General features: G+C 44.5%; 1 protein-coding gene across 2 annotated transcripts in view; it reads left to right on the top strand.

Moving 5' to 3' along the window:
* The first annotated feature begins 1,351 nt into the window (after positions 1-1,351).
* PUS7 (pseudouridylate synthase 7 (putative)) overlaps positions 1,352-11,326 on the top strand; it is a 58,011-nt gene continuing 48,036 nt past the window's right edge. For both annotated transcript variants that reach the window (XM_008071761.2, XM_021719432.1), the window contains exons 1-4: positions 1,352-1,779; positions 3,893-3,977; positions 4,111-4,212; positions 7,538-7,682. In XM_008071761.2, coding sequence (XP_008069952.1) covers positions 1,379-1,779; positions 3,893-3,977; positions 4,111-4,212; positions 7,538-7,682 — 733 coding nt within the window. In that variant the 5' untranslated portion in view covers positions 1,352-1,378. The remainder of the gene's footprint in view (positions 1,780-3,892; positions 3,978-4,110; positions 4,213-7,537; positions 7,683-11,326) is intronic.

Genomic DNA, 11,326 nt, shown 5'->3' with positions numbered 1-11,326 from the left:
GGGGGCCACTGCACTCCAGTCTGGGTGACCGAGTGAGACTCCAACTCAAAAAAAAAAAAAAAAAAAAGATAAATCTCCAAAAGTAGTAATTCTGGGTCAAAGAGCATATATATATTTTTAAGACTTTTGGCACACACTGTCAAATTTCATGCATAAGTGTTGTACCAATTTTCTTTTTATTTTTAAGAGATGGGATCTCTTATCACTGAAGCTGGAATGTAGTGGCACAATCATAGCTCACTGCATCCTTGAACTCCTGGGCTCAAGCGATCCTCCCACCTCAGCCTCCCAAGTAGCTAGGACAAGTATGTGCCACCATGCCTGGCTAATTTTAAAAGAAATTTTTGTAGAGATAGGGTTTTACTATGTTAATCAAACTGGTCTTGAACTCCTGAGCTCAAGTGATCCTCCCACCTCAACCTCCCAAAATGCTCGGATTACAGTTGTGAGCCAATGTGCCCAGCCTGTTGTACGAGTTTTCTAATCCAACTAAGAATATATGTCAACATCAGGAAGAATTATTTTAGTAAATGATTTTTAGAACCCCTTAAAGTTAACTGTGGCTCTGTTGAAACCAGCTTCTTATCTGTGGCCATACCACCCTGAACACACTTGATCTCATCTGAAACTGACTTATTTATGTATGTATGTATGTATGTATGTATGTATGTATGTATGTATGTATTTATATTGAGTCTGAGTCTCACTCTGTCACCCAAGCCAGAGTGCAGTGGCATACTCACGACCACCGCAGCCTCTACCTGCTGGGCTCAGGCAATCCTTCCACCTTAGTCTTCCAAGTAGTTGGAACTGCAGGCATGCATCACCACGCCCAGCTAATTTTTTTTATTTATTGTAGAGATAAGGTCTCGTCAAGGTGCCCAGGCTGGTCTCGAACCCATGGGCTCAGGCAATATTCTCACCTTCTTCTCCCAAAATAGTGAGATTACAGGCATGAGCCACCATGCCTGGCCTTGAAACTGGCTTCCTTTTTTTTTTTTTTTTTTTTTTTTTGAGTTGGAGTCTCACTCTGTCGCCCAGACTGGAGTGCAGTGGCCGCTCCCGGCCACCACAGCCTCGACCTGTTGGGCTACGGCGATCCTTCCACCTCAGCCTTCCAAGTAGCTGGAATTACAGGTGCGTGCTAGCACACCCAGCTGATTTTTTGATTTTATTGTAGAGATGAGGTCTCGCTGCCCAGGCGGGTCTCAAACCCGCGGGCTCAGGCATTCCACTCACTTCAGCCTCCCAAAGGCGCGGGATTACAGGCTGAGCCGCCCAGCCCGGCTGAAACTGGCTTCTTTAAAAGGTGATTGATACTTTCTACTCTTTCCTCCTTCCTATAGGTTCTCTTAAATGTTTTCTTGGAGCCTTAGAGATGGAGATGACAGAAATGACTGGCATGCCGCTGAAACGTGGGTCCCTTGCTGTCGAAGATAATGACAGTGGGGCCTCAGCTGAGAAGACAAAAAAACAGAAGATCTCAGAATGCAGTCTGAACAAAGGTCAGGATGGGCTAGAAAATGATTCTCCACCTAGCAGTGAAATCATGCCTGGGCCTCCCGATGCTGTCAGTACTGGGAAAAGTGAAAAGAATTCTGTTGCTCAGTTGGAAGAAGAGGAGGAAGAGGAGGAAGATGGCCTTTCAGAGGAGGGTGAGGAGGAGGAAGAAGCAGAGAGTTTTGCAGACATGATGAAGCACGGACTCACTGAACTTGATGTAGGCATCACCAAGTTTGTGAGTTCTCACCAAGGGTTCTCGGGAATCTTAAAAGAAAGGTATGTGTAGTTTATGGATAAGTTGTTTTGATTGTATTAATTTTTTGAGTTTCTATACCCAAGTGTTTACTGATGATCAAAAAGGAATAAGATGAAGGAATGCTGCCTGTAAATGGTCTTGGATTCTATTTTATTTTTGTTTTTGTTTTTGTTTTTGAGTTGGAGTCTCACTCTGTCGCCCAGACTGGAGTGCAGTGGCCGCTCCCGGCCACCGCAGCTTCGACCTGCTGGTCTCTGGCGATCCTTCCACCTCAGCCTTCCAAGTAGCCGGAATTACAAGCATGCGCTACCATGCCTGGCTGATTTTTTGATTTACTGTAGAGATGAGGTCTCGCTGCCCAAGCGGGTCTCGAACCCACAGGCTCAGACAATCCACTCACCTCAGCCTCCCAAAGGCGCGGGATTACAGGCTGAGCCACCGATCCCGGCTTATTTTATTTTTTTTAGAGACAGAGTCTTGCTCTGTCACCCAGGCTAGAGTGCAATGGCATGATCATAGCTCACTGCCGCCTTGGCATCCTGGGCTCAAGTGATCCTCTTCCCTCAGCTTCCTGAGTAGCTAGAACTACAGATGTGAGCTGTTGTGCCTGAATAGAATTTTAGTATTTTAAAATAAATAGAAATCATATTCTGATTTCAATGGTAAATCGTTCCCAGAATTGCTTGAGTAAATAAAAATAACTTCCGGATGGCACATATTGTTAATATATGAATGGGTGCTATTCATTTGGTTAAAATAAATTTATTTAAATGGTTTCACATTTTCTCCTGAATTTGTTTTGTAAACTTCAATTCTTGTAACATATTTACTCTATGCTACAGGCACCATCTAGAGCTGCTGTGTCTAATATGGTAGACACTAACTGCATGTGGTAACTGAACACTTGAAAAGCAAGTTTGACGTGAGATGTGCTATCAGTTAAGATAACACTGAATGTTGAAGATTTGCACCAAAATGTGCCACATCTACAGTAGAAAAAAACAGTCCTTGGAGCCAGGTGGATCTGGGTGTGAATCGAGTTTAACTACTTTTTTTTTTCTTTGCGTTGGAGTCTCACTCTGTCGCCCAGACTGGAGTGCAGAGGCCACTCCCGGCCACTGCAGCCTCGACCTCCTGGGCTCCAGCGATCCTTCCACCTCAGCCTTCCAAGTAGCTGGAATTACAGGCGCGCGCTACCACACCCAGCTACTTTTTGATTTATTGTAGAGATGAGGTCTCGCCAAGTTACCCAGGCGGGTCTCAAACCTTCAGACTCAGGCAGTCCACTCACCTTGGCCTCCCAAAGCGTGGGATTACAGGCTGAGCCACCGAGCCTAGCTCAGTTTAACTACTTCGTAGTTATTGAACTCCTCTTGAACTTCAGTACACTCATCCAAAAAAGGGGGTCATAATACCACATTGGGGTTGTTGACAGGATTTTAAAATAATGTGTGTAAATATTTCACATGAATATGAACTTCAGGGTAGTTCATGGTAGACATACTAGGTTGTGACTTAATTAACCATTTACTGTATTTTGTGATTCAATTTAGTATGGGCTGTCTGTATAATTACAGGGTAATGTCAAATGTCAATAAGGTTATTTATGCATTTCTGTGGTAGAATATTCTGGAAGCTCAGAGGGTCTTTTCTTTTTCTTTCTTTCTTTTTTTTTTTTTTGAGTAGAAGTCTCACTCTGTCGCCCAGGCTAGAGTACAGTGAATTGCTCATGGCCACCGCAGCCTTGACCTGCTGGGCTCAGGTGATCCTTCCACCTCAGCCTTCCAAGTAGCTGGAACCACAGACATGCGCCACCATGCCTGGCTAATTTTTTGATTTACTGTAGAGACGAGATCTTGCATGTTGCTCAAGCTGAGCTCAAACTCCTGAGCTCAGATAATCCTCTCTCCTCTGCCTCCCTTTTTTATTTTTTTTTGGTCTTTAATTTCTGATATAAATCCTGAGCCAAAGTGTGGCTCAACATTAATTCAGAAACCAGAAAAAGTAACTCCGTGTGATTTACACTTTCCTTTTTTTTCACAGTAGTAAAACTTACTATTGATAAACTTTACCCTAAAATTAATAGGAAACAAGATGGTAGTTTTCTGAGATTTCGTGTTTTCTTTTCATCAGATACTCCGACTTTGTTGTTCATGAGATAGGAAAAGATGGACGGATCAGCCATTTGGACGACTTATCTGTTCCCGTGGATGATGAGGTAGAAGTAGCTCTCTAGTAAAAGTCACCTTCTGTGTAAAAATAGCATGTCCTGGAGATCATAGAAATCTGGAGCTTTGATTACTTGGAATTCTGTGTATGGTTTACTGTGTGTTCTCATGGTTGTTTTAAAGGACCCTTCAGAAGATGTATTTACAGTGTTGACAGCTGAAGAAAAGCAGCAATTGGAAGAGCTCCAGCTTTTTAAAAATAAGGAAACGAGTGTTGCCATTGAGGTAAGTAGTATATAAACATATTGAAAGGTTTTTAGGGTTGTGGTTGCTTCTTTCTGAGGGAATGTTATTTGTAAGTGTCTATTAAAAAAATTACAATGAGCTGGGCGCAATGGCTCATGCCTGTAATCCCAGCATGATTACTTTGGGAGGCTGAGGCAAGAGGATTACCTGAGCCCACGGGTTGAAGACCAGTCCAGACAACTTGGCAAGACCTTGTCTCTACAGTAAATTTTTTAAAAATTAGCTGGTTGTGGTGGCGTCCACTTCTGGTTCCAGTTACTTGAAAGACTGAGGCAAAAGGATTGCCTGAGCCCAGCAGATTGAGGCTGTGGTAGCTGTGAATGTGCCACTGTACTACAGCCTGGGTGATGAGTGAGACTCTGACTCAAAAAAAAAAAAATTTACAATGGAAGCCAGGCACAGTGGCTCACACCTATAATCCCAGCACTTTAGGAGGCAGAGGTGAGAGGACTACCTGAGCCCAGGAATTTAAGACCAGCCTGGGCAACTTGGCAAGACCTTGTCTCTACAATAATTTAAAACATTAACTGGGCGTGCATCTGTGGTTCCAGCTACTTGGAAGGCTGAGGTAGAAGGATCATGTGAGCCCACCAGGTTGAGGCTGTGGTAGCTGTGAGCCTGCCATCACACTCTAGCTTGAGGGACAGAGTGAGACTGACTCAAAAAAAGGAAAAAATTAAAACGATTGCCGGGCTCGGTGGCTCAGCCTGTAATCCTGCGCCTTTGGGAGGCTGCGGTGAGTGAATTGCCTGAGCCCGCGGGTTTGAGACCCGCCTGGGCAGCGAGATCTCATCTCTACAATAAATTTAAAAAAAAATCAGCCAGGCGTGGTAGTGCATGCCTGTAATTCTGGCTACTTGGAAGGCTGAGGCGGAAGGATCACCGGAGCCCAGCAGGCCGAGGCTGCGGTGGCCGGGAGTGGCCACTGCACTCCAGTCTGGGCGACAGTGTGAGACTCCAATTCAAAAAATAAAATAAATTAAAAAAATAAAATAAAACGATTAACGAAGGAGTGGTCTTGCCCTGTTGGACCTAAAAGGCTTTGATCAGGGTTACATAGTCAGTATCCCAGATAAACTAGAGCCAAAAAAAGATTATGTTTTTGTTTTAAAAAATTTTCAGCCAGGTATGGTGGTGCATGCATGTAGTCCTAGCTACTTGGGAGAAGGATCACTTGAGTTAAAAAATTCATGACTAGTGTGGGAAACATAGTGAGAACCCATCACTTAAAAAAAAATTTTCAGCCGGACTCGGTGGCTCGGCCTGTAATCCCGTGCTTTGGGAGGCTGAGGTGAGTGGATTGCCTGAGCCCGTGGGTTCGAGACCCGCCTGGGCAACTTGGCGAGACTTCATCTCTACAATAAATCAAAAATTAGCTGGACGTGGTTGCGCGCGCCTGTGATTCCAGCTACTCAGAAGGCTGAGGTGAAAGGATCGCCGGAGCCCAGCAGGTCGAGGCTACAGTGGCCGGGAGCGGCCACTGCACTCCGGTCTGGGCAATAGAGGGAGACTCCAACTCAGAAAAAAAAAATTTTTCAGTGTCCATAAATTAACAAAGAAATCTACTGTTACAGAGTGACAGATATACAGTGTCTACTGTAACAGACTGCTGCTTGCAGCCTGATGGTCTGGTCTGTAACCCTGATCTGGTCTGGCTTCAGCAGCTTCTTGGACTGGAATGGGGAGGAACTGGGGGAGGGAAATAAGGGAGCATTCCTTTGCTCATTCTGGGTCTACTTTGTTATTGGAGAACAGGAGAGATCAGCTACTAAATAGAATAATAAATTCCAGTGTTAAGGCTTTTTGTTATGGAAATTGTATTCTTTTAAATTAGTGCTATCCAGTAGAATTGTAACAGTGTGAGCCATATATTTAATTTATTTCTACTTTTTAAAATTATTATTATTATTATTAGCCAGGCTCGGTGGCTCAGCCTGTAATCCCAGCGCTTTGGGAGGCCGAGGTGAGTGGATTGCCTGAGCCCGCAGTTTCGAGACCCGGCCAGGCACCTTGGTGAGACCTCATCTCTACAATAAATCAAAAAATTACCCGGGCATGATAGTGCGCGCCTATAGTTCCAGCTACTCAGAAGGCTGAGGCGGAAGGATCGCCGGAACCCAGCAGGTCGAGGCTGCGGTGGCCGGGAGCGACCACTACACTCCAGTCTGGGCGACAGGGAGAGACTCCAACTGAAAAAATAAAAAAATAAAAATAAATAAAATAATAATAATAATAATAATAATATATATATATATTTTTTTGAGTTGGAGTCTCACTCCGTCGCCCAGACTGGAGTGCAGTGGCATGCTCCCAGCCACCGCATCCTCGAACCCCTGGGCTCCGGCGATCCTTCCGCCTCAGCCTTCCGAGTAGCTGCGACTATGGTGCATGCCACCACACCAGTTAATTTTTTATTTATTATAGAGACGAGTTTTCACCAAGTTGCCTGGGCTGGTCTTGAACCCCTGGGCTAAGGCAGTCCTCTCGTCTTGGCCTCCCCTAAGTGCTGGGGTACAGGCATGAGCCACTATGCCCTGTGTGCAAAGGTTTATCCCCTTAGTAAGTTTTAACTAGCATTTTTATTTAATGGAATAAAATAAAATAGAAAGTATTGGTGCATTTCACATAGTAAGTATGAATATTGTTCCATGAAAATTTTTTTCAATTTTTGAAAACCAGGCATATATGCACACATTTGTGGTTAATGAGTTAAGTAAGGTAACACTCAAAAGCTGAAAAGACAAAATAAGTTTACATTTCCTTATTTTGATTTTTCCTTATCATGAACTTGTGTGCTAGAATCTCATTATAAAATAATTTAGTATAAAATAGAATTCAACATGAGGTAGCTGTAGATTGGCCTGCTAGAAGGATTGAGTTTCTGAAAGCCTAAAAAGCTAGGCTTGCCTGCATTTCCTTCTGTGTACTCTCGGGTGTCTGTCTAGCAGACACCCTCCTGGGTCAAACAGCCTTGATTCAAATCCAGCTCTACCACCCTCCGGTTGTCTAACCTTAGCCACGTTCCTCATCTCTCCATCGACAGAATGCTGATAGGATAGGGAGACTGCAAGGGTGAAATGCAACAATGGACATGAAGTGCCTTGTGCAGTGCCTGGCTGATGGTCGTGCTCAGTCAGCTGACTCCTAGGATTTGCAGGACTGGGAACCTCTAAAATATTTCCAAAACCCTGCCCAATTTCTTTTGTTATTTTACATAGTTAATAAGGTTTTTACTAATTCATTGTATGACTTCCCTATTAAATGCTTGTTAAATTAGTGGCATTGCTTTCTGTGTTTCAAATAGGTTATCGAGGACACCAAGGAGAAAAGAACTGTCATCCATCAAGCTATCAAATCTCTGTTCCCAGGATTAGAGACAAAAACAGAGGATAGAGAGGGGAAGAAGTTCATTGTGGCCTACCACGCAGCTGGAAAGAAGGCCTTGGCGAGTAAGTGTGTAACATGAGCGGCTTCCTCCTGTCAGGCAGCTGCGGAGGCAGGCCCCGCTCCTCGTTAGCTTTGTCTGTTCATGTACAAGGGCTACTTTGCTTGTTGTTCAGAGAAGGATATTGATCGTGTTACTCCTTCAGAGAGGGCGAATATTGTCATTTCAGATGCCCGTACAGTCCTGTAACCAGTCTGTCTGGCAGGAGGCATTAGGTCTTTTATGTAAGTAAAGATTTGCTGAAATTATAGTGGTGCCTAAGAGAGAGCCTTAGGAATTTGATATGTTTTCTGAAGAGCCATGGAAAATGGAAGGATTGTTGCTCATTCTATATTCTTGTTTATTTTTTTTGAGTTGGAGTCTACCCGGCTGATTTTTTGATTTATTGTAGAGATGAGGTCTCGCTGCCCAGGCAGGTCTCGAACCCGCGGGCTCAGGCAGTCCACTCACCTCAGCCTCCCAAAGGCGCGGGATTACAGGCTGAACCACCAAGCCCGGCTCCATTTTATATTCATGTTTGTTTTTTTTGAGTTGGAGTCTCACTCTGTCGCCCAGACTGGAGTGCAGTGGCCACTCCCGGCCACCACAGCCTCGACCCGCTGGGCTCCGGCGATCCTTCCGCCTCAGCCTTCCAAGTAGCCGGAATTACAGGCTTGCGCTACCACACCTGGCTGATTTTTTGATAGATGAGGTCTCACTGCCCACGCAGGTCTCGAACCCGCGGGCTCAGGCAATCCACTCACCTCAGCCTCCCAAAGGTGCGGGATTACAGGCTGAGCCACCAAGCCTGGCTTCATTCTATATTCTTAATGAAGGAAAGAAAGCTTTTAGAGGGACCAAAAAATGCTTGTTACCCATCCAAGTGGCATATTTTCTGCAAGGTCTCTAAACTGAAAGAGCTTCTGCTTTCCAACTGTATCTTCTTCAGCCAAACCTAGAAAACGTGGAAAACATAGAAAGATGCCCTTTTGTCCAAGTTCATCTTTCGTTGTGTAGCATTCATTTGAAATGGTATGTTGTCAGCAAATCACGTTAATATTTATGCTCTAATGTGTTTTCTACAGCCGTGAACACTTCTATTTCCAAATAGACTTTAAGAAAAATTGGGTAATTTTTTTTTATAATCAGGTAAAATCTTGTTGAAAATTACAAGAGGCTAGATGCAGTGGCTCATACCTGTAATCCAATCACTTTGAGAGGTCAAAGTGCTAGGACTGCTGGAACCCAGGAATTTGAGACTAGGCTGGGCAACATGGTAAGACCTTGTCTCTACAAAAAAAAAATAAAAAGAAATAAAAAAATGAGCCAGGCCTGGTGGTGTGTGCCTGTGGTCCCACCTGCACAGAAGGCTGAGGTGGAAGGATTCCCTAAGCCCAGAAAACAGAAGCTACTGTGAGCCATAATTATAGGCCACTGCCCTCCAGCCTGGGCAACAGAGTGAGACCCCAACAATAGATAGATAGATAGATAGATAGATAGATAGATAGATAGATAGATAGATAGGGAGAGAGATTAATTTTTTTTTAAATTACCCAGGAAAAAGTTATTTCCTCACCTTCTTTCCTAACCAGTGATGGCCCATATTAATGAACAGTTATTTCTGGATATACTTGTAAAAGCAAAACTCCAGGACTGAATATTAGGGCTTTGTCAATATTCCCTTTGGTTCTTTTTTTTTTTTTTTTTTGAGTCAGAGTCTCACTCTTTGTTGCCCAGGCTGGAGTGCAGTTGCACGCTCATGGCCACTGCAACCTCAGCCTCCCATGTAGCTGGACTACAGGCACCACCATGCCCAGCGAATTTTTAAATTTTTTTTGTGGAGATGAGGTCTTGCTGTGTTTACCCAGGTTGGTCTTGAACTCCTGGATTCAAGCAAGCCTCCTACCTTGCTGTGTTACCCAGGCTGGTCTTGAACTCCTGGATTCAAGCAAGCCTCCTCCCTTTCTCCCTCCCAAAGTGCTCCCAAAGTCCTGGGATAATTGGCATGAGCCATAGTGCCCAGCCTACTATTTTTTTTTTTTTTTTTGAGTTGGAGTCTCTTGCTCTGTCACCCAAGCTTGAGTGTAGTGGCACACACGTGGCCACTGCAGCCTCAACCTGCTGGGCTCAGGCGATCCTTCCGCCTCAGCCTTCCAAGTATCTGGAACTACAGGCATGCACCACCACACCTGGCTGATTTTTTTAATTTATTGTAGAGGTGAGGTCTCCAACCCCTGGACTGAAGGCTGACGCTGGGAATGGTGGCTCATACCTATAATCGTCAAAGTTTGGGAGGTGGAGGCGAGAGGACTGCCTGAGCCCAGGGGTTCAAGACCAGCCTGGGCAACTTGGCAAGGCCTCATCTCTACAATAAATTGAAAAGATTAGCTGGACGTGGTAGTGCACGCCTGAGGTTCCAGCCACTTGTAAGGCTGAGGCAGAAGGATCACCTGAGCCCAGCAGGTCGAGGCTGTGGTGGCCATGAGCATGCCACTGCACTCTAACCTGGGCAACAGAGAAGCCAACTCAAAACCAACAAACAAATAAACAAAAAGAAGGCTGAGTCTCTCTGGTAATAAATAAATAAATAAATAAAATTACACACACACAATTTTTTTTTTTTGAGTTGGAGTCTCACTGTCACCTCCACCTCCCAAAGTGCTGGAATTACAGGCATGAGCTGTCATGCCCGGCCACCTTAATTGTTTATAACCATGTTTATAGTGAAATCAGAGGGTGCAAGAAAAAAAGGAACAGAAGTAAAGTTTAACTATGCCTGAGAAAATAATCTAGTCAAACCAGCAAGTCTGGATAACGACATAGAAATGAGAAACCTTAGCTGTTTAGGAGCAGGTGGAGATTAGAGCCAGTTCTCAGTGGATACCAAAAAGAAAAGTGAGATGATGTGTTCTGGAACTGCTCAGAACATGAATTTTTAATCACTTTTCATTCCACAAACTAATGGCGTGCTTACTATATGTTTAATCTCTGGGTCTCAGTATAAAATACCAATTTAGCAACCTTTTTTTGAACACCTATTTGTTCAAATCTCCCAAAGATAGTATATAGCTAGCTAGTGACTATTCTAGATGTAGCAGAAATAAGATGAGTTACTGTATACAATGATACTTTGGGAAATTTTATCTTAATTCTGATTCTTTTTTTTGAGTGGGAGTCTCACTCTGTTGCCCAGGCTGGAGTGCAATGGCATGCCCACGGCCACCACAGTCTCCTTGACCTGCTGGGCTCAGGCAGTCCTTCCACCTCAGCCTTCCCAGTAACTGGAACCACAGGTGCACACCATCACACCTGGCTAATTTGTTTGATTTATTGTAGAGACAAGGTCTCACCTAGTTGCCCAGACTGGTCTCCAACCCCTGGACTCAGGCAGTCCTCTCACTTCCATCTCCCAAAGTGCTGGGATTACAGGCGTGAGCCACCATGCCTGCTTAATTCTGATTTTTAAAAAGATTTTTTTGCCAGGCTTGGTGGCTCGCCTGGTAATCCCAGCACTTTGGGAGGCCAAGGCAAGAGGATTGCCTGAACCCATGGGTTCGAGACTCACCCGGGCAACTTGGCAAGACCTCATCTCTACAATAAATAAAAAACTAGCCAGGCGTGGTAGCACGTGCCTGTAGTTCTGGCTACTTGGAAGGCTGAGGCGGAAGG

The sequence above is a fragment of the Carlito syrichta genome, unplaced genomic scaffold (assembly GCF_000164805.1).
Source record: "Carlito syrichta isolate Samal-C Ts95f unplaced genomic scaffold, Tarsius_syrichta-2.0.1 Scaffold314713, whole genome shotgun sequence".
Taxonomy (NCBI): Eukaryota; Metazoa; Chordata; class Mammalia; order Primates; family Tarsiidae; genus Carlito; species Carlito syrichta.
The sequence above is the reverse complement of the archived record's forward strand: the minus strand, read 5'-3'. Positions and strand labels throughout refer to the sequence as shown.